At 46.2% G+C, this 23447-nt stretch overlaps 1 protein-coding gene across 1 annotated transcript in view; it reads left to right on the forward strand.

Annotated features, from left to right (window-relative positions):
* ALDH16A1 (aldehyde dehydrogenase 16 family member A1) overlaps positions 1-22976 on the forward strand; it is a 57782-nt gene extending 34806 nt beyond the window's left edge. The window contains exons 7-17 of the mRNA XM_085862579.1: positions 4306-4452; positions 4574-4768; positions 4873-4974; positions 15245-15372; positions 15773-15836; positions 18083-18207; positions 18320-18469; positions 18623-18842; positions 20854-21036; positions 21595-21720; positions 22555-22976. Of these exons, the coding sequence (XP_085718705.1) occupies positions 4306-4452; positions 4574-4768; positions 4873-4974; positions 15245-15372; positions 15773-15836; positions 18083-18207; positions 18320-18469; positions 18623-18842; positions 20854-21036; positions 21595-21720; positions 22555-22728 (1614 nt within the window). The 3' untranslated portion in view covers positions 22729-22976. The remainder of the gene's footprint in view (positions 1-4305; positions 4453-4573; positions 4769-4872; positions 4975-15244; positions 15373-15772; positions 15837-18082; positions 18208-18319; positions 18470-18622; positions 18843-20853; positions 21037-21594; positions 21721-22554) is intronic.
* The last annotated feature ends 471 nt before the right edge of the window (positions 22977-23447 follow it).

Below are 23447 nucleotides of genomic sequence, written 5' to 3' on the forward strand. Positions count from 1 at the left end.
AGGATATTTGAGATATTCTAATGACAACATTGAAATAATTGAGGAGACGCTGACTGGGTCTGGCACTTTTCATGCAAGTCAGTGCGTGGCCCTCAGACGCAAGGGAGAACAAGAGCCAGTGATGGACATTCAGATTAAACCTGGCCGCTCCAAAGTTCTCAGTGCCCCTCCTGAAATGACAAGCGTCCAAGAGGCCAATATGACCAACTTGAAGCCAGAACCTGTTTTCTCTGAACCACTGCAGCATACATGGTACTCACCCGTTGAACAGAAAATCAAAGCAGCCAACACTCAGGAGCTTGCCTGGATCTTGGCCAGATTGCATCAACAAAATAATCAGGCCGTTCCAGGCTGGAGTGGCTTTAACCAGAAGATGTCCACAGTTGAGCCACCAGTGACAGTCATCGGGCCAATGCCGATTCTGAATGCCCCAGCACATGACTTTGACACGCTGTGGACGGTTCTACAGAAATGCCAGGCAATGACAAAGAAGATTGGGGAGAAGTACACTGTCATCACTTTTGATGAACAGCTTTACTGCAAAGCAAAGATGCTGCAATGGGATAAGAACGGCTGTCAGGATCTGGTCATCATGCTTGGAGGATTTCATATCCAATTGAATTTCACGAAAGTACTCGGACAGTACATGGATTCGTCAGGCCTGGAGAACATTTGGGTGGAAAGTGGAGTCCTTGGTGGAAAGGCATGTGAACAAGTAATCAAAGGGAAAGGGTGGAACCGTGTCATCCGCGTTCACAAGTTGACTTTAGAGGCACTTTGGTCCGTTCTCTGGGCATGCTTCACAGCATGGGCCAGAGAAAATGACAAGCTCATCCGGGATGACTTGAAAGGTGCAGCTGGAAGAGTTTCAGATGCCTTTGCCAACAAAGATGATAGAGGAATGAATTCCTCTTTTGGAGAACTTTTGTCTGAGGTGGAAGAGGTGCAGGTCCTGTTTCAAGAGTTTGAAGCTACTTGTTCAGAAAATGCCACCTTTAGATTCTGGAGAACATACATGAAGTTGATCTCCATCCTCTTGAGGTTCACACATGCTCTTCGTGAAGGAGACTGGATCCTGTTCCTGACATCATTTGCTGAAATGCTTCCCTGGTTTGCAGCATTTGATCATTTCCATTACTCTCGCTGGGGAGCTGTCTTCCTTGCTGACATGCACATGTTGCCGACAACAGCTCCAGAAGTGCACAGAGGTTTCCTTGCAGGAGACTTTGTCACAAAAGAAACAAAGCAGAAGTTCAATGAAATACCTGATGACCAGGCAATTGAACATGTGAACAAAGCCGGCAAAGTAGCTGGAGGTTTGGTTGGAATAACAAAAACAGACTCCGCCCGTGACAGATGGGCTCTCTCTTTCAACGAAAGAGCTCAGCTTACCAGAGACACAAAAAACATGTTCACACTCGCTGGCAGTGAGGAAGACGACGATGATGAGCATGACTGTGCGCATAAAGATTTCGGTCCCAAGAGAATGATCCAAGACCAAGAGTATGTGCTAAAGCTCATTGACCTATTCAAGACCCACAATCCATTTGATCGCACTTCCCCAGAATTAGTCTCAATTACGACAGGGGACATTGCCAGTGATGTTGTGACAAGTGATCTCTTGAATGCTGAAATCACTGGAAAGCAGCTCGTCATAGACTTCGTGGAGGACCGGTTGATCAATAAGACAACAAGGTTTCATGACAGAATCAAGTCTAAGAATCTGCACACTTTCGAGAGCATGTACACTGTTGAAGTCAAAGTGGGAAAGGAAAAAATGGTCACACTAAAGGCAGACAGAAAACTTCTGACACGTGTGGTGACAGCAATGCAGGCAGGCCGAGACGTTGACATGAACAAAATGCTGGAGCAAGAGATATGCGCAGTTCCTCTGTCATTGGCAATGCCTAATGGCAGATTACGTCTACCTCTGAACAAAGCTGACCTTGGCAAGATTCTCCAGCAAGGCTTGCCAAACGTTGCTCCAGAACCATTATCGACATGCACTATCATCGATGGCATGGCACTGATCCAGGCACTCGGGAACAGGATGAATGCTAAAACGCTTGGTGAATGGGCAGATTCTGTTGCAGATCATATTAGTCATGTTTTTTCCAACTATTGCTCCAGGGTTGATCTTGCCTTTGATCAGTATAGGAAGAAAACGATCAAATCAACAGCTCGAAGTCAGAGGATACGGGGCAAGAAAGCAATCAGAAGAGACGTGCAAACAAGAAGCCAGTCCATGGGGCAATGGAATACACTCATCTGCCTCGATGAAAACAAAGCTAGCTTAGCAAATTTTCTATGCACAGAGTTAGCAAACAAGTTCCAGAATCACGAACAGGAGCTGGTACTGAATGGAGGCTTCACAGATCCTGCAAAAGTGTGGACGTCGTCAGGGAGAGATGTCTCACACTTGTCATCTCCTGAGCACGAAGAGGCTGATACTCGCATTCTTCTCCATGCCAAGGAAGCATATGAACAGGGGTACATGCAAACTGTTGTTGTTAGCCGGGACACTGATGTCCTCATTCTCCTTGTTGCCTATCAGCCGCATCTCAGTCCCTTTCTCTGGATGAATGCAGCGACACCCAAAAAGCAACACTACATTCCCATTGACTCCATCAATATCCCAGATTCGCAGAGGGAGTCACTTCTGGCATTTCATGCAGTGACAGGTTCAGACAGCACAAGCCAGTTTGCTGGAATTGCGAAGCGCTCTGCATGGGCTGTCTTTCAAAACAACTCCCACCTGTTGAATAACCTAGGCAAAGAGGAAATTCCTGATGAGAGTGTGATTGCAGATGCTGAGTCATTTGTCTGCAGGCTTTATGACCCTCATGGCCAAGATAACTCAATTCAGCGAGTAAGATGTGATCTGTTTCTCAGTCTGACCAAAGCTATTGAGATTCTGCCTCCAACTCGCGATGCTCTGATTCTACACATCAAGCGAGCGCACTACCAGACTTTTGTGTGGAGAAGAGCCTTGGAATCTGAACCACATCTACCTGCACCTGAGAACTGTGGGTGGGAACAGGTCGTCAAAGATGGCAACGAGACATTTCAGCCGCGACTCATGACTGCACAGCCTATTACTGCTTACTGTGTAGAACTGACGACATGCAAATGCCGTGGGTCATGCTCAACTCGACGGTGCAAATGTACACGGAATGGACTGCCTTGTACGAAAGCATGTGGATGCAAAGCCCTTTGTAGGAACCCGTTCAGTGTACAAGCCGATCAATAGCTCTGAAAATTGTACTTGGGTGTTCTCACAACACTTTTCTCTTCTGCAAAGCAACGTAATTTTGTGTTAGAAAGAATCTGACAGCTGTTGAAATAACCTTTGACTGACTGTAAACCCATCTCCATCAATAGTGCTAAACATTTTCTTTTTCATATTTGTTGCTCGTATGTGCATTTTCAATTTCGTCTTTAAGTTGTCAATTATGTGAAAAGTTGTGATCCAGTACAAAAATAAAGCACAAAATAGTGTTCCTCGTGTCATATTACATAGTATTTCACAATCATGACAAATTTCTGGCTAGTACAATTTGCAGTAAGAAAAAGACTAAATCTGATGGCGGCCATTTTGATTACTGTCATGGCGGCCATAATATTCAGATGCAGACTTGGCAACAAGTGGAACTAGACTTGGTCATGCCTAGACTCTTCAAAAACACCAGTTGCACCATTCTAACATGAAATCAGCAGCGAACCTATTTTCTAGGCTAGCTACAGATTTTGGCTTCTATGCATATGCAGGAGGACAAAAGTCCGAGTCTTTATGTCCTTGGTGCTTCTAGTCTTGCTCTGTGGATGTGAGACTTGAACTCTGACCAGGGATCTGAAACAAAGACTGAACGCCTTTGGTACCAGGTCTCTTCGGAGAATTCTTGGCAATCGCTGGTCGGACTTTGTGACCAACAAGCGATTACTGATAGACTCGATGAGATTCGGTACCTGTATTGTCCATGAGCATCAGCTGCGGATGTATGGACATGTGGCTCGTTTTCCTGATGCTGATCCCACTCACCAGATTCTCTCAGCGTGTCAGTATCGTGAGTGGAGGAGGCTAAGGGGCTGGCCACATGCTTCGTGGTTGCAGCAGATTGATCGGCATCTCAAAGACCTGACCTGAGTGGACAAGGAGTGGGAAGGGTGGAAACAAGATGGAGGTTTTGGGTGTTTTGGACAGTACCCAATAAGAACAGCTCAGGTCACTGAGTATAATGGTCATTGTTGGGATTTAGATATTTCTCGGTGTGACTCGATTTTATTTTCTTGCTTTTGTCGTAATAGGAAGTGCGAGAAGCTGCTGCTAATGCTCGTGGGCCAGCTGTTTGGACCTTGCCCTGTCTTACTCATCCTTCTATCTTAGTGCTTGATGGGGCAGATGTCCACGCTGCAGCTGACACGGCCATTCGAGCTGCCTGGATGAGCCAGCAGGTGCAGTCATACACTACTCCTGGTTTCATTCCTGATTGGCTGATTATGAACAAAAATGGTTTGCCTTTTTCACCACACTTTTCCACATCTCTTCTTCCCCCTCCAACCACTCACATTCCAGGCTTGTGGAGCCACAATAATTGCGTTGGACTCGCTCGCACCTTTATTGGAGTCTCGCATCACCTCTCGTCTGGCATGCCTGAGACTGGGGCTCCCCCTTGACAAAAATGTCGATTGGTCTGGCTCGGTCTTGTCTTCAGAGCAAGGTGTGGAGGTCAAGGAAGCACTAGATTTGGCGGTGGCAGAGGGGGCTAAGGTATGGCTGATATTCAAATTTCATCACGTTGTTATGGATACTGTGTCACTTTAATATCCCTTCCTATTGATGTTTATGTCCCCATGTTCTCCACTTATTATTAGATGTCTCAAGCCCCAGTCCCGATGGAGTTTGCACAGAAGGATTGGGTTCCTCCGACTCTCCTCTCCAATGTCGATACATCCTGCCCTGTTGTATCTCACCCGGTAACAAGTTTAACAAGCTCTGAATTTTCACTCGTTAACATAACTTATACAAGTGTTTCCTGTGACTTGACACAATTTGAGCTCTGTATGAGTTGCACATGTAAGGTTTTATTTTTTGGGGTGAGCAAAGTAAAACACACCAGATGGTTCCAAGGATATCCACGGAACTCAGGTACAAGTGTAGGCCATCTGGCCCATCATGTCTGTACTCTATCGTCGTCGTCCTCATATCAGTTTGCTGACTTTTTCCCCTATTTTATGGTGTTGGTGGATTGATGGCATATCTCCATTTGGTTCCTTCATTTGCATCTTCTTCCTTTAGACCGAATCATTCAATGTCGTTCACTCATTCCTGCCATGTTTTCTTTGGCCTGCCTCTCGGTCTTGATCCATTTGCCTCAAACGTTACTTTCTTCCTAACGGGTTTATCTTCCATCCATCTAGCGACATGACCAAACCATCTCAGCTTTCCCTTTCTCAATTCCATCTCTACACTGTAAATCTTTTCCGTATTTCTAAGATCTTCACTCCACTGTTTATCTTTCAATGAAATCCTAAACAGCCATCGTGACATCCTCATCTTTCTTCTTTCTATTCTTCTTTCACTTTTCATCTTCATGGCTCAGGTTTCACTACTATACAATAGGGCTTGGCCTTACAAAGACCAAGTACTACATTGTTGCCTTTAGTGCCCTTGGCACATACTTGTTTGTAAGGATACTTCCTAAGTCTTTCCATGTATTCCAAGATAATTTTATCCTCGTCCTTGCAGCCATTTCTGTTTTGCCTTCCACTGACCGAAGTAACATTTCTTCACCCTTTCAATTTCCACTCTGGATCCCATGTCTCCATTGCTTCCTTCCATCTCGAACTCTTCTTGCTGTGTTTAGAACTGTGTTCTAGCTCTTCCATGAGCCTTAACTATGTACACAAAGAAACCCCATCATCTTGACTAGTTGCTCGGTTTCGGCCATCACAACTAAATAATCCACATATACTTGTGATAACTCCCAATTAGGCTGGTGTGGCTCAATGGTTAAGGCGGTGGCTTGGGATCCTTGGGGTCCTGAGTTCGAGCTCCGCTGGCCGCTGAGTTAGCATCATGGTAGCATCCATTCTATCCTGACTCAACCTGTCATCCTTCCGAAGGTCGGCAAAATGAGCACCAGTATACTGGAAATTATCCCTGCAGGGTCGAAGGCGACTAAAGGGTTGGCATCAGGAAGGGCATCCGGCCGTAAAAACATTGCCACAAGAAAGGGTACCATGATTGGAGCCCGCAAAAAGCTGACCCCTGCTCAGGGATAAAGGCTTTCAAATGGTGTGATGATGATGACTCGTGATAACTCCCCAAAAAATCCTACTCTAATCCCTTTGGTGAGTTCCTTCAACACGAGAATAACCAAGACTCGACTGAGTACAGCTCTCTGATATAAACCAACTCTTGCATCAAAACATTCCATACATCCTCCTGTTTTTTTTTTTCTTTCTTTTTCTGAGGTCTGAGCTCGAGGGAAGAGGCAGCTGCCTGTCTGACAGAAGGATGATGGATGTCATGGCAGAGGGTGGAATCATCAGCAGAGATAAGGAGGATTTTTCCAGAGATGCTGGCACCTTCCACAATGATCTGAGCATGACTCAACATTTTTTTCCCCTGCATGTGCTTCAGCATAATTTAATTTCCTCCACAATTTCTGCTTTCTTTCCCTATACCATGGCTGGCATTGAAACTGGCCTTTCCTCCACCAAAGCAAGGAAAGCAGCAGGAACGGGTGGCATCTATCCTGAATTATTGAAGAACTTGGGACCTCATGGACATGATTGGTTGGCTTCTCTTTTCACGAACTTCCATGCAACTGAAGTCATACCATCAACCTGGAGAGAGGCCAAAGGCATTGCTACCCTTAAACCAGGGAAACTTGCTGCTGACCTATTTAGCTATCGACCAATATCTCTGCTATGTTCAACATACAAGTTGTTTGAGCATGTCTTTTTCACCAGGCTCTCTCCACTCAGAGCCCAACCTTCCCAGGGAACAAGCCAGCTTCAGACCTGGTAGGAGCTGTGTTGATGAAGTACTTGCATTTATCACCCATATTGAGGCTGGCTGGCTGGCTACCAATGTGCACTCAAAACAAGTATTGCACCAATTGCCGTTCATCATCGTATGATACAGGATGGTGATATGGTCTTCTGTTGAAAGCTGGCAGACCTTTCCAGAGCCAAGCCACAATGCGTGCTCTTTATTCTATGCTTAGCATTCGAAGCTATAGTGTTTCACTCGCAGAGGAAACAAGCTCCATAAGGACTCTGAATTATGGTCTTCCCCAAGGGTATGTTTTCGCTTCCATGAGCCGTGACTTTGTAAACCAAAAATAATCCTCTTCAACATATATGTGAGTGACATGCTTTGTCGCTCCTCTCGAAAGTTTGCCGATGCAGATGATCTCGCCCTTGCTACCCAAGCAATCAACCTTGAAGAACTCAACAATACTTTCACAGGAATTAAAGATAATGGAGCAACACTTCATCTACTGGAGCCTCCACCCAAACCCAACTATGACTGCAGTTACCGCTTTCCATCTCAGCAACTGACTGGCTAACAGCAAACTCCAGGTTTCCTTTTGAAACGAACCAGTCAAGAACGAACCATTCAATTTCCTTGGAGTCACCCTCAATCACAGCCTTACGTTCTGCGAACACCTAAAATGTGTCAGAGAAAAGACCAGAGTATACATCATCTGGAAACTAGCGGGCACCAGCTGGGGACCAAGTGCACGTGTTCTTTGCACTGCTAGCCTTGCTCTTGTATACTCTACAGTAGGATACTGTTCTCCTGCTTGGGTAGAGAGCAGCCATGTAAAACACTTGGAAATTCTCCTGAAAACACTGATGCGGATAATCAGCGGTACACTAAAATCAACACCCATGCAGTGGCTCCCAGTCCTTGCATCCCAACCCTGATGTGTGCCGAAAGGCAAGAACACTGAGAGTTTGACTGCATCAAAGCCAACCCATAGATTCCAATCCATGAAGATATATAGAATCTACCTGCAGCGACTCACATCACACAAACCTTTCTGGGGCTCTGCAAATGTTTTGAGTGATACGGGGTTTTTTTTTTTTTTTTTTTTTTTTTTTTTTTTTTTTTTTTTTTTTGTATACCTTGGTCGAGGCTCGTATGAGAGCTAACACACAACTCACAGCAAGGAGGCATGAGACAAGAGGGGCGGGAGTGGAAGGGACAAAACATTGGGGAACAGACACAGGTGAACTGTGGAAGGGAGAGGGATGGGGATGGGACGGGGAACATGGCGAGGGGAAGATGGACATTAAAGGGACTTTCAGGAAGGAAAGCAGGAGAATTGAAGGAAGTGGGCTTGGGTGGATTATCGGGGGTAGAAAAGATCGAGGATTTGGATGGGGGAAGATAAGAGGTGGTGGTGAACAGCTGTTTTGAAAGCCTGGAGGGAAGAATGGGAAAGAATAGAGTGAGGAAGTTTATTCCAAAGGCGGGAAAAAAGAGGAATGAAAGAGTGAAGATGAGCAGTGATTCGTGATTTTGGTAGTTTTACCAGAAGGGGGTTGTTGGCGGACCTTGAGCGCCCTGTGGAAATGTGGTTGGGACAAATCACAGAGAGAGCAGGGGGGCAAGGCTGGAGAGGAGTCGGTAGAAGACAGAAAGACCACCGACCAACCTGCGGTGATTGAGTGAGAGGCCCAAAGACTCAGCTTCATTGCGGGAGATGCCAATGATCTTAAAAGCCCTGGTTTCGACAGCGTGAAGTCGAGAAAGGTGGGAGGCAGGAGCACCAGCCCAGAGGGGAGAGCAGTACTCCATCAGGCTACGGACAAAAGCTTTGTAAGTGGTCAGGAGCTCAAGAGGGCCAAGGAAGGACTTTGCACGTCGGAGGATTCCCAGTCGGCGACTGGCTTTTGAGGCAAGGTTGGAAATGTGACTTTCCCAGGAAAGGTCATGGCAGATAGTGAGACCCAGAAGCTTGAAAGAAAAGACTTCTTCCAGAGGATTGTTGAGAAAGTGGATGGGGGGGTTTTGTAAACGGTCCTTTCGAAGAGACATAGTGAGAGTGTGAGATTTGTCTGGATTGAAAGACATGTTCCACGTGTTGGACCAGTTTGTGATTTTATCCAGATCTGCAGTGAGCGAAGAAGCTGCTGCTTGCCGGTCTGAGGGATGACAGATGGTACGGCAGAGGGTGGAGTCATCGGCAAAGAGAAATAGAGGATTTTCCAGAGAGTCCGAGAGATCATTGATGAAAACCAGAAAAAGAACAGGGCCCAGAACGCTACCTTGAGGAACTCCAGCCTGCACAGGAAGAGGGGATGAAAGAACTCCATTTAGGGCCACACGTTGACTGCGACAGGAGAGGAAGTCTGCGAGCCATGAGTGGAGATGGCCTTGAATACCATGGGAAGAGAGTTTGGTGAGTAGGGCAGGGTGCCAGACTGTGTCAAAAGCACGTGATATGTCCAGGGATACGGCTCGGATTTCCTGTCTGGCATTGAGGACCTCCATCCATTGATGGGAGAGCAGTAGCAGCATATCTAGGGTAGAGTGACCTGGTCTGAAACCAAATTGATGATTGGAAATCAAGCCATTGGAGAAGAGGAAGGATTTCATGTCTGAAGCGATGATGGATTCCATAACCTTGCTGATGATTGGGAGAAGGCTGATTGGTCTATAGTTACAGGGATCTGTTTTTGCACCTTTTTATGCAGGGCAGTGATGTTAGCAGATTTCCAAGCAGATGGCAGATGACCTTGGGAAAATGAGAGGGTGAATAGAACAGAGAGAGGGTGAGCAAGAGCAGAAGAGCAGGCTTTGAGGACACGTGGGCTGATGCCGTCTGGACCGGTTGCAGAATCTGACTCGAGGTTTGAAAGCAAGCTCTCCACCTTGTCAGGAGAAAAGGATACAGAGTCCAGGGACAGTTGGGTGCGACTGGGTAAAGTGGGTAGAGATAGTGATGGGTTTGGGACACAAGATTTAGCTGCAAACACCGAGTTTAGACATTCAGCTTTATCACGTGTGGAATCAGCAGTGCGGCCATTTGAGGTAAGGGAGGGGATGGAGGGGGAACATACACCAGAAACAGATTTGATTAAACGCCACCAGGATTTTGAGGAGGGAGAGAGGTTTGAGAGTTCAGACTTGAGATGAGAAAGATGTTGTTTTCTGGCTCTCCTGAGGGCAGCTACACACTTGTTCCGAGCTTTGTGGAAAGAACTGAGATTGCCCTCAGTTGGGTTTGCTTTCCATGAGGCAAAGGCAAGTTGTTTCAGGACAACTGCCTCGCCACAAGCTTCAGTAAACCAAGGGCGGGAGGAAGGGTAAGACAACTGAACACGAGAGGGGATAAATCTGTGCATGAGGGAGAGCAAGTTTCTTTGAAAGAATTCCCAGGATGAGTTGATGTTTGAGAAAGTAGTGATAGGAGACCAGTCTGTAAGTTTGATGGCTGCTCGGAGACCCTGCCAGTCGGCTTGAGTGAAATGCCAGACTCGACGGCGGTGAGGTGGTTCTCTGATAACAGCCAGAGAGATGTCCACTTTAACAAGGACGTGGTCAGAAGAACCAATTGGAGCGAAGGAAGAGCAGCAGATATTGTCAGGGAAATTTGTCAAAATCATACGGGGTTTAACACAAAGAACAAGTGGTGCAATCTCTGGACAGATAACAACTTTGCCAACAAGGACCTGGTGTGTCCTCCCATTCTTCAACTAATATGGAACCATCTCTGGCTCCCACCGTGGGGTCATTTCCTCCGGTATCCACTGTACCCCTTCCTGGCATTCTCGTCTCAGGTCATCCTTGGGCACCCGGGCATCCGAACAAAATCGCCCACCTGGCATTTCTCAGTGGCTTTCAGTCGTCCCAGAGGTCCCAGGCCCAGTGGTCGTTCCAGGCCGACCTTTCATTAACCACTGTAACATACTCCTACCCATTCATCACACGTTTCATACGTTTTCCAAAATTTCCTCCACAGCGATGCTTACCCACCAGCATACCCGGCATCTTCCATTTTCCGAATCTTCTGAATCCCCATATCAAAGCTAACTCTGAAATGGGGATTCCTTACAGGAGGGGGTGCTTTTCTCACCACTCAATTAGCACTTCCTCCACACTATTCCAGACCTAAGATTTGGTCACATTCACCCAGCACACCTCCTCACACCAGCATACACTTTTCCCACATATTATCTGTGCATCCTGATTAAATATGATAAGGGAGGAGTGTGCATTCTATCCTGAATCATCAAATTATAATCCAATCAATCCCATTTGAAATTTCATCGTGCTGAAATTTTGTGCACCTTCCTCAAATTCACTGCAGGGTGATTCTCCCATACAATTGTCAAGCGTCACTTTCCATATTGTCCTGTGCTCGTGTCTTGGTGCGGGCACCAAGACACGAGCACAGAGCCCAAAGTCTTGACACCGCTGTCATGTTAACTGCCATATTCATTGCTCTAGTCCGTGAAGACTCCCCTCAGACCCCACGACATGAACTACACACAATGGCATGCTCGTTGTCTGCAATTTTATCATTCCCAAGGGACCCGTTGAAGCACCCGTGAGGTGTGCTCATTGGATGGCGCAACCTGACAGATGTCCTTGTATGGGAATGTCCTCGGCCTGTCTGGTGTCCTTGCGCTGATTCCAGGATCGCACCGTGGGTCGCGCTCATTGGTCATTACAGCGAAGAAATACCATAAAGGGTAAAAAGTGATGGGGAAGGCTAATGAATGTCGGTCGGACGTAATAGCAGGGCGAAGATACAGCCACCTGGGCAGGGGACGAGATTTAATTTGCGTTTAATTTAATTCTGATGACGCGTTTTCGCTGCAACGCGGATTTAATTCAACATCAATGACAACAACAACCACTGCGCTACGTCATTCTGAGCGAATCGTTAACTCATTGTGGACACTTTTGCCGTGCCATGTCATTCTGAGTGAGTTGTTCATGCTGCATCATTCTGAGCAAGTCATTCGACCTGCATCATTCTGAGCAAGTCGTCCATCCTGCATCATTCTGAGCGAGTCGTTTGTGCTCTTTCATTCTGAGTGAGTCGTTTGTGCTCCGTCGTTCTGAACGAGTCGTTTGTGCTCCGTCGTTCTGAGCGAGTCGTTTGTGCTCCGTCGTTCTGAGCGAGTCGTTTGTGCTCCGTCGTTCTGAGCGAGTCGTTTGTGCTCCGTCGTTCTGAGCGAGTCGTTTGTGCTCCGTCGTTCTGAGCGAGTCGTTTGTGCTCCGTCGTTCTGAGCGAGTCGTTTGTGCTCCGTCGTTCTGAGCGAGTCGTTTGTGCTCCGTCGTTCTGAGCGAGTCGTTTGTGCTCTGTCGTTCTGAGCGAGTCGTTTGTGCTCCGTCGTTCTGAGCGAGTCGTTTGTGCTCCGTCGTTCTGAGCGAGTCGTTTGTGCTCCGTCGTTCTGAGCGAGTCGTTTGTGCTCCGTCGTTCTGGCCGATTCGTTTGTGCGCTGTCGTTCTGAGCGAGTCGTTCATGATGAGCACGATCCTGACAGCATGAGAAGTTCCAAGGTGTGGCGGGAGATGGGATGGAGAATGTCCTGAAATGTTACAAGGAGGTCTACGAACAGAAAATGAAGGCAGCCACTCAAGTGTCCATTATAAAGTTTTTCACAAAAATCCCAAGTGAATCAGCCTCCATTTCATCTTCTGAGCCTTCAACATCAATTAGACAGCTTTCCACACCTGAATAAGCCTGCCACAAGCAATATGTACTGTATGCAACCCAAATCATGACAACACTTGTTTAAAAGTCAGGTCAGGTATGGGAGCATGTGCCAGAACAGCGCGTCGCTGCGTCCACTTTCCGCCGGTACTCCAGGGGCCTCCGTCTGGCCATCCCCCAGACAGATGCCAGGCCCATCCCCATCTCCTTGAGATGATGGTTTAAAAGTAATTAATTTTAATGTTTTTATTTGTTATATGTTTTATTTATACATTGTTTACTGCTGTGTTTTTTGCCCCTGCTTCCTTTCTTCCCCACCCCTCCTCACTCCTACACCCCTCCTTAGTCTCCATACCTCCTCGCTTCTCCACCCATCTCTCTCCCCCCTCTTTTTCTTCCTCCCCCCCCCGCCCAACCTGTTAGTCTACCCATCGTCTGGAGAGTGGTTATCTCTCGACGGATCCTCCCATCACACTGCCTTAACTCGCCATCCCCCTCACGCTGCCTTCCCTTAATGTGTCCGTACGTGTCCAGACGGTGGTTATGTCCGGACGTGTCCAGACGGTGGTGATGTCTGGGCGTGTCCAGACGGTGGTGATGTCCAGGCGGTGGTTATGCCCGGACGTGTCCAGGCGGTGGTTATGCCCGGACGTGTCCAGACGGTGGTTATGCCCGGACGTGTCCAGACGGTGGTTATGCCCGGAGGTGTCCAGACGGTGGTTATGCCCGGAGGTGTCCAGACGGTGGTTATGCCCGGAGGTGTCCAGACGGTGGTTATGCCCGGACGTGTCCAGACGGTGGTTATGCCCGGACGTGTCCAGACGGTGGTTATGCCCGGACGTGTCCAGACGGTGGTTATGCCCGGACGTGTCCAGACGGTGGTTATGCCCGGACGTGTCCAGACGGTGGTTATGCCCGGACGTGTCCAGACGGTGGTTATGCCCGGACGTGTCCAGACGGTGGTTATGCCCGGACGTGTCCAGACGGTGGTTATGCCCGGACGTGTCCAGACGGTGGTTATGCCCGGACGTGTCCAGACGGTGGTTATGCCCGGACGTGTCCAGAGGGTGGTTATGCCCGGACGTGTCCAGACGGTGGTTATGCCCGGACGTGTCCAGAAGGTGGTTATGTCCGGACGTGTCCTGAAGGTGGTTATGTCCGGACGGACCCTCCCCTGTCCTCCCCTCATGCTTCCTTCCCTTTCCACACCCCTCCATCCTCGCTCCCCTTCCGTCGTCGCTCCACCTTCTTACACCCCCCCCCCCCAAATTAATAATCCTGTCAGCAAAGGACGGCTTGTATTTGCTGGTATAGAATATGTAAAACATATCCTTCCACAATAACTTTGACAGATTTGTGTGTTTCGATATAAAATGATAATTTGAACTGAGGATACCCCTTATACTTCGTCATATATATCAGATTATTATGCAATAATATAAAAACAATGTGTACCGTAATCTTTGCAGAGTGTCAGTGCTTCCGAAGCAGTTTCTCGGCGAGGGTTATGCTGGGTGGTTTGCTGTTGCTTTCCCAGCATTGTTTGTCTGTTCTCGATCCTTTTAAATGCTGAACATCAAGCAAGCTTGATGCCTGTGTAGCTTGATGTTCAACGCCGCACGTACCATTTAAAAAGTTCTTTCATTTTGACTCATCCGAGGTTCGAACCACCGACCTCCCAGACTCGAAGCGAACAGTATAAACGGGATAAAAACACTTTTGAAGATTCACATTGCGTTTGAATTTGTATTCATTACGTTTTAGAATCAATTGATGATCCATTTTGCTTGAAACTTCCTGTTTTTTAAAGATGATATTAAACATGTGTCATGTAGTACTGTATTTCTTTTTTTCCAAAAATGGTACTTCTTGTCCATTTTACACTCATGAGACCTCCTTTGAAACGTGACCTTTAACCAATTGGACTTCTGAATGAACTCTGACCTCGCCGTACTCGGTAAAAGGACTCGTCATTCATTCATTGCATGACATCTTTCACAACTGCGCAAAAACCGACTGACCCAGTTCTACTATGATGCTCATTACCTCCGTCACTGAAGGTGCATGGAGGTTGTCTTCACCCCTGTCTGTCTGTCTGTCTGTCTGTCTGTCTTTGTCTGTGAATCAGATATCTCAAAAAGTTATGGACGGGTTCAGATGTAATTTAGTGGAGAGGTTGGGTATGTGACATGGATGAAATGATTAGATTCTGTTGAAGATCTGGATTTGGTCTCGACAGGATAATTTTTTTATGTGATTCTTCACCATTGAGAAATGGGGCCAAACACTATGTACAGCATGATATCTCAAAAAATTGTGGATGAGTTGGTTAGGTGACTAAAACAAGCCAGTTCGATTTTGGTTCAGGTCCGGATCATGATCCGGCCTGTCAGTGGGATACAAATTGTAAACTGTTTAGCCTGGTGTAGGTATACGCTCAACCGAGTGCCATTCTAATTTTGATATGTTTTCTGCTCTTCACTCTTTCCACATCCTAAAGAATTAGTTAACATGTGTAATTGCTCCGTATGCAGCATGAGTATGATATCTGTGTATAGGTACGGGGGCCTGTGCTGCTGCTACTTTCGGCACGGACGGCACGAGAGGCAAGGGCGTTTGCCCGACGCAGCGGCTCCGCCTCTGTGTGGGGCGAGGATCATGCATTGCTGCTCGAGGTGGCGCGGGGGTATGAGTGGCTGATTTTGCTTCCGTTCCCGTATTTCAGAACAATATGGATTGCCTGAGATTATCTGGTGATTTTAAGATTCTGCAGTGGGCCTGTGTAGCTGGAGGTTCCAAGGTGGATCTGTATTTTTTGAGGTTCTGCAGTGCCCAACAGCTAACCTTGGCTGCTTGAGGTTCCGCAGTAGGCCTGCATAGACTGAAGTTTCTGCAGTGGGCCTGCGTAGCTTGAGATTCTGCAGTGCCTAACACCTAACCTTGACTGTTTTGAGGTTCCGCAGTGGGCCTGCGTAGCTTGAGGTTCCGCAGTGGGCCTGCGTAGATTGAGGTTCTACAGAGGGCTGCTGGAATTGTGGTTCCAAGATTGCTTACCTGTTTGGTATTGTTTCTGATTTCCATTTCAGGCTAAGAGCAGACACTGTGTGGATTAATGGATTTGATTGGCAGAACATCACTGAGGAAGAGCTGGTGAGACATTTTTGCCATTTCACCTTGATTTCATTGTTCACCATTTCAGAGACTATAAACCACCTAATCGCTGTCCACACTGGGTGTTGTTTAACATTATATTTGGATAGTGCATCATTGAAGTTGTTGTTTATAGTATTTTATAGTTTGTGTTTATTTAGCCTTTTAAACAAAAAAAGTTAAATTCTAAGAACACTATTTCAGCATTTTTACCCCTCACTTCCCTGACGGAGATAATCAAAAGACAACATGTTGTACTTCACAAACATTCTGCTCTGTTCACTCTATCATTTGCCCGACATCATCTTCCATCTGCTTGGAAGTCAGCCAACATCACCTTCATCAACCATCCTTGTGGTTTATATATGGCGTGAGCTTCTGCTTCACTGCGTAGCTCCATGCTGGATGGTTTGGTTTGAACCTCCGTTTGAAATGAATGAAATGAAACATTTTGAAAATTTCGAATCTTTCTCACTCAAATTTCATCATCACCGTAATGCATATTATCAAGATATTTCAATTTTTGTTTTATATAAGAAGATGGCGTATGCAGCATGAGTATGATATCTGTGTGTAGGTACGTGGGCTGTGATGATTTGTAATACTGGCGACCACCTGGGGGCGCTATCCGATACACCTTTACATCAAGAGAATTGGGGTCCCCTCCCGCCCCCCCCCCCCCCCACATTGAACTCCCTTCCCCAGACATGCTACTTGGACAGAAACCATACATGGGGTACTCTTAGCCAACATGCAAATTCTGCTTGGATTTGGTTCAGTATTTTATGCCTCTGCTGATGAAGTCGCCAGAGGCATTACATTTTCAGGTTGTCCGTGCATCCTTGATAGGTTTTCGTTGCCGCGATAACTTGAGAACGCTGAAGGGATCCAAGTCAAACTTGGTACAAGTCTGTATAATGATGTAAAGATGAACTGATTTTATTTTTGGGTCACAAGGTCAGAGGTCGTGTTGGGGAAAAAATTATGTTACCGTGCTAACTTGAGAATCAGTGATGGGATTTTGACCAAACTTGGTGTATGTATACAGTATGGTGCAAATATGATCCGATTATATGGCAGCATCAAGAGGTCGAAGGACAACAGTCAGAGTTCATGATAGTTTTTCGTTGCCGCAATAACTTGAGAACGACTGAAGGGATCCAAGTTAAACTTGGTACAAATCTATATATAATGGGAAATACTTGACCTAAAGTCCCCAGACGACCGAAAAGACTCAGGGACCCCAAAGACACAAAAGGTCCCGAAGACCCAAAATACCTAGAGAACCCAAAAGACACTGCACTATCATGGACCCGTGGAAATTCTGCTTAATGTAAAATGTGACTTCAGGTCCCTACCCCCCCCCCACACCACACACAATCACATGTCCTTAACCCCCCACGACACCACACCCAAACTCTGTGTTCCCCTCCCCCTTTCTTCAAATCCTCCATCCCTCCCCCCCCCTCCCCGCCCTTCTCAATGCGTCAATCTCCCTCTTCCAACTCATTGCACCCTCACCCGCAACTCTTTGTCCTCCCCTCTACATTTTTTCCTGTTCTTAACAATGTTGCACAAATATACACAGGGAACGTTGGTGCATTAGAAGGCCAGCCTATCATTCCTGTGTTGTTACTGTTCCCATTTGTTAAGAACAATGTTAAAAGTAAATAAAGCCCCAGCCATGCTCTGCTCGTATGTAGAATGATGTCATAATGTGTGTGGGGGGGGGGTGGGGGTGAGGGGAGGCATATCTGTCGACGTCACGACATCGAACAGTGCCATTGTAGTTTGTAAAGTTTTTGAAGCATGTACAAACAAACAAATAAATAATTTCACTTTTATAGTACTGTATAGACATGCTTGGCTGGATTAATTGTGGGGAAAATGGGATTAAAAAAAATATTAATAACAGGTTGATTAAACCAAAGAAAATGGCATTTCATTATCAGACCCTTGACTCATCGAACCTCGAGTAGTGTTGATGGTTAAAACATCCATTTGTTTCACACATGTGGCGTAATTACTTTGTGTTGCTCCTCTCTGGCAGGCACGGTTACACTTCAAGGAGGTTGTGATTGCGGTTATTTGTTGTATAGTTAACTCAAAATGATAAATTAGAATGTGAATAGAGTCGACATATCCACATTATTTTGAGGGATCGTTACTGATTGGACGGCAGGCTTAATGTCTCCTCTTCCACATGTCTGAAACCATTTAATTTCCTTCTTCACCTTCCCACCAAGGTTTGCTCTGCTTTTCTCCGTCCAGCCTCACAGCCGCAACCCTCTGCAGGGTCTGGCTCTGATGTTCTAGCAACACTTGACCAGCCTTCCAAACGCTTACCACCCACATCAGGACAACCAGACAGGTCGATCGGCAGTGTAGAGATGTGATGCTCATTGAGCTTGAAATGGTAATTGTATGAGAAGAGTTGAGGGTTCTTCTTCATATTATTTACCCCCCCCCCCCCAAATGCCAAGGCCGTTTGATTTGTTCTGGGGTGGAGCATGGCGTAAACCGGAAGGGGGTGGCTGGCGACCCCTGTTAAAATCCGGTGGACCGTTGGTGGCACAGGGTGGTCGTAAGGATATTCGGAATGCTGTTGAGGCTGCGTTGAAGGCGTTTTCAGGGTGAGTCGAGTGGATGGGTGCACGGAATACTTATAGATATTGTTAGCACTCGAGGAGATATAAACACTGCTTTTAATGAAGCACTCGTATTTATTACCACACTCAGCCAATGATCCTACATTACCGTTAACCCTGAATTGTCTGTGCACTCAGCTGGGCAGCAGCGTACCCCTCTGTCCGTGTCCGCGTGTTGGACCGGTTGGCTCAATCGTTCACCTCCAATTTGGTGAGCCTGTCGGCTGCATTGGCCGAGCACAGAGACCCACAACTGGGGGCCACGGCGTTGCAAGAGGCCCGAAGTGATATTGTGGAGGCCGAGGCCTTTGTGCGCAGTTGGACCGCCGTCGTGAAAACGCTGCACGGACGATCACGAGTATGAAACGCACCAGTGTGTCTTATTGCCTCCTTTTTAGGTCTTGGTGCATCGCAGTGCCATTTGGAGGCCTTCCCTGGTCCATTCCTTCTTTTCTCTCTTTGATCGTGACAGCTGAGGAGATGCAAATTAGCACCTCTTCAACCCCAACCACACTTCATGATACTTGGTTTAGAAGGATCTTCACCTCCCCTTGTGTTCTCCTTCGTTCTATTAGTTATTCACCTTGCAATGTGTTGATTATTTATTTCTAATTGTATGATTTATTTATTTGTTCTTTAAATTTATTTTGTTTCTCCCACTTGTATTGTTGTTGTTAATGTTGAATACGAACATTTCCCCTTGAATGAGTTAATAATTTCCAATAATGTTGCTGGTGCTTTGGTGCATGACTATGCTGATGATGCAGTCACATGATTGCACAGCTGATGTTTCAATATTTTCATTTGGTTACGGGGGATTTTCGGCAGGGACGTTGTCGCACTTTGCACTGAAGAGGTGTGGACCTTTTACCAGATCAGGTGGTGCAGGTAGATTACGTCCTTCCTGAACATCATCAATGAGCCATTTGGGTTCTGGTGACGATCCCTTTACGCTTCCTCTCTAGGTTGAAATCTCCAGCAAATTTCGGCTTCAAATCCAAATCGTTAATCTTGGTTGGAACCTGTAATATTAGGGATACCAGTTTGGCGTCATCAGGATCCTCTTTAACTCTGACGAAGGGTCGATGCCCAAAATGGTCGATTCATGCTTCCCTTGGTGGTTAGTATACCTCGATCAATATTCCGTTGAATTCATTACTCGTTCTACTTGTCAACAGACGTAGGTAGACACTTCATTCATCACCACAGAACCTACCCCCATTACCATTTACATTGTCTTAATAATAACAATACTGTGTGTGTGTGTGTGTGTGTGTGTGTGTGTGTGTGTGTGTGTGTGTGTGTGTGTGTGTGTGTGTGTGTGTGTGTGTGTGTGTGTGTGTGTGTGTGTGTGTGTGTGTGTGTGTGTGTGTGTGTGTGTGTGTGTGTGTGTGTGTGTGTGTGTGTCTTTCTAACATTCCGTCCCACACATTGGTTTGACAGTTCGCTTGACTCGACCTATGATTTCTAATTTCATGAAAAATCTTACGGCTGCCATGTTGGTGCTCACTGCTATGAGAAGCCGAAGATGTCTCGGAGCTTCATGTTCACGATCGTCATGCCATCCTTATTGGTTTTCCCTTTGTAAAACTACCAGGTCGTTTATTGTCACATATCTTTTCCACATATCTCACGGGATTGTGAGTTGGACAGGCGACCATGATGGATGGGGAGGGAATTTGAAGGCTTGGAGTGGGAAGGGGATTGATGCCTTGAGGTTGGGAGGCAGAGGTTGAGCACTTTTGATTGGTTGCGATGGGGAAGGGGAAAGGGGGTTGGAGGGGGGGGGAATTATGGAGCTGGTCACATTTTACATTTTGTGGAATTTCCCCAGGTTCCTGCAAGGAATATTATATTGTCAATGGCTGTTGGATACCCTGGCTAGGTTTTTTTTGAAAGGCCATTGTCGGCCAGTACCTTGACCATAGTACAGGTTACCTGGCAGGTAATTTGTTGCCTTAGAATGAAAAGGTTCTAGCTGACAATTGAACCTTTGGTTCGTTATCACCTTTTGATTCGAAGGTGACAAATTGGAAACGTGATGACTCTTGCTTGTTTGCATTTTTTAACCAACCAATAATTATATTGTCAGAATCACAATCGTGTACGAGCAGATGGGACATCTAGGTTGGTGTGACTCCCTGGGGGTGTTTCACTTAATGATGTAACACCCCTTGTTGAAGCTGCATCAGAAAAAAACAATTTTATTTCTGCAAAATGATCCTTGTTGGGGATTGAACTGAGAAGCAGGTCGCCGGAGGCAAGGATGTGGGAATCAAATGAGTATCCAAATGACATCTCAGATAATGAGGATTAATGAGCGAATGTTATTCATATTGTGATCCAGGTATGAAATGATTTACCTGCAGGATCTGGGCTCCTCACTGACTCTCACTCTACGAGAACCTTTTGGAGTTCTGGCTGTCGTGTCCCTTTCCGAATCGAGCTTTCTGTCGGCTCTTGTTGCTTTGGTCACGGCAATTTCTCTTGGAAACACAGTTGTGCTGGTTCCTAACGAGCACAACCCACTTCCAGTCTTACAGTTTTGCCAGGTAAGGATTGGGATCTGTTCCACCATTCAAAGAGATATTTATATAGGTGTGTGTGTGTGTGTGTGTGTGTGTGTGTGTGTGTGTGTGTGTGTGTGTGTGTGTGTGTGTGTGTGTGTGTGTGTGTGTGTGTGTGTGTGTGTGTGTGTGTGTGTGTGCGTGCGTGTAAAATTGCCAAAAACTAGTTTGCAAAATCTGATTAGCTTGGGATGGACATTGAACTGTAGGACCTTGAGGATTACTAGTGTGAACCTTGTTAACATGAGAACACAGTTTTGTCTGAAAATTGAGAAATTGAGAGGAATGCCTGTCGGGAAGTCTGGAAATGTGTTTTTTAGATACAAGATGACTTTATCATGAATTACAAGGATATCAGTAGAAAATGGATAAACAAAATGGATAAACATGGTAAAGGCCATGTATCTGCCCACAAACGATGGGCGGCCAATGTGATTTTAACCTGGGGTCCTAGAATCATCAACCAGGGGTTCAGTTGGGATTGCTGACAGACCATTCCCTGTTAACTTGTTTATCATTTTAATGGAACTTTGTCTTCTCTAGCTCTTGGGGAGTTTGGACATTCCTCCTGGGATTATCAACGTCATTACCGGTCCCTGTCAGTCCCTGGCCTTGCAACTGGCTCAGCACCATGCTGTTGATGCCTTGTGGTACTGCGGTTCGCTGGAGGTATTGTGTGTGTGCGCGCTTACGTATGCATATAGTTCTGCATATAGTCATGTGGAAAAGGGGTGGCTGGGGGAGGGGATGAGGATCCATAGCCAGAATATGGTGAGGTCGAATTACTCCTGTATTGGAGATTTGTCAGGGATACAAGTCGTATGTAATATGTGCACCTGTCTCAGCGCTGTCTCAGGCATGGTTCCAGAGTATCCCATAAATGCTCGATTGGGTTCAGATCTGGTGACTGAGAAGGCCATGACGTATGGATAACATCAGTGTCATGCTCGTCAAACCATTGGGCGACCATCCATTCCCTGTGGATGGGTCATTGGGGGGGGGTCTCCTCTTGCAGCCATGCTCACCATATTTACAGGCAACCTTGCCTGTGAAGCATTTTTATACATAACCCTAAGCATGCTGGGATGTGATTTGCTTAATTAACACCTGGGGCACACTGTCGCGGAAGTCATTACTTGTTGTCCCTCATGTACCCAGCTGTTTCCATTTTTTGTCCACTTCCTGTACATTGTTTGTCCATGTGGGGTTGAGTGAATCTTCGGGAATGCACAGAAGCGATTTGAGAAGGTGATAAAGTATGGGTATGTTATTTGTAAAGTTACACGTGTGATACATGATGCACTCAATGTGTGAAGTGTAGACATACAGCCATTGTACATGATTTGGGGAGAAGGGTGAGGAGGGGGAGAAATGTACTCGGATCGTGAAGTTTCGGCGCAAGCCGACGCAGTAAGGAATGTTTGGTTCGATGCTATAAAAGGTTTCACAAAGTTGGGTCACACTCTGCTCACCGACGTTTTCTCTCTTCCATTCCATCACCAGAGCTGCGTCGATGTCCGGCATGCCTCCGCCTGCAGCCCCAAACACGTCTGGAGCGGAGAAGAGTGTCCCTGGGCCTGGATGCCGGAAGCACGCTGGTCCCATGCTCAGCTCCTTCACCATGCTTCACGTACCAAGACCATTGTGTTGCCTTGTGGAGGCTTCTTTGGAAGCTGAAGTTGGAAAAAGTCTAAAATGAATGATTTTTGGAGATGTGGTGAGACGATGGAAGGTTTTTCTGGATTTTGTTCAAAACTAAAAGAACACTTATTTCTCCAACCCTTGATGAAACAAATTTAGGAGTTTGTGATTAACTTATTTGTGGATCTCTTTTGACCTTTCATAAGACACGTGATCTTATGTGAACTGCATTGTCCTCAAATGTGGCACTGATTCACCAATAATAACGATTTGCTCAACATGGAGTACAGAGAGGACCATTGTTTTTTTTAAAATATGATTTCTTTGATACATGACCAAAACATTTCAAGATGAGAGATTGATATTTTGAGGATTAAATTACTACGATTTTATGTACAGAGGAAATGACTGAAAAATCTCATGAAAGTTTTAACTGTCCAGTCAGGCTTTGGGCCGAGTTACTGCAGGCAACTCAGGCTCTCTGATTCCCACATCTTTATCTCTTTTTTTCACATTTTACTTTTGATAAATCTTTAAAAGCTTTGGAAAATGCACTTTCAATTACACAAAAGTTATGATTTTATAATCGTAAAAATAATCGACAACATGAACATAATTATTCATTTCATTGATTTTGATGAAAGGCTAATCAAACTGGCTCTCTTCATGCAGTACCTGTGGTTGGGTAACCCCCTCGTGAAATTGTCCTCGAGACCCTGATTCAGCTTTTGTGACCAATTTCCTTTCGGTACAAG

This window comes from Eptatretus burgeri, chromosome 17 (genome assembly GCF_056783735.1).
Source record: "Eptatretus burgeri isolate ZD-2024b chromosome 17, Ebu_testis_v1, whole genome shotgun sequence".
Lineage (NCBI taxonomy): Eukaryota > Metazoa > Chordata > Myxini > Myxiniformes > Myxinidae > Eptatretus > Eptatretus burgeri.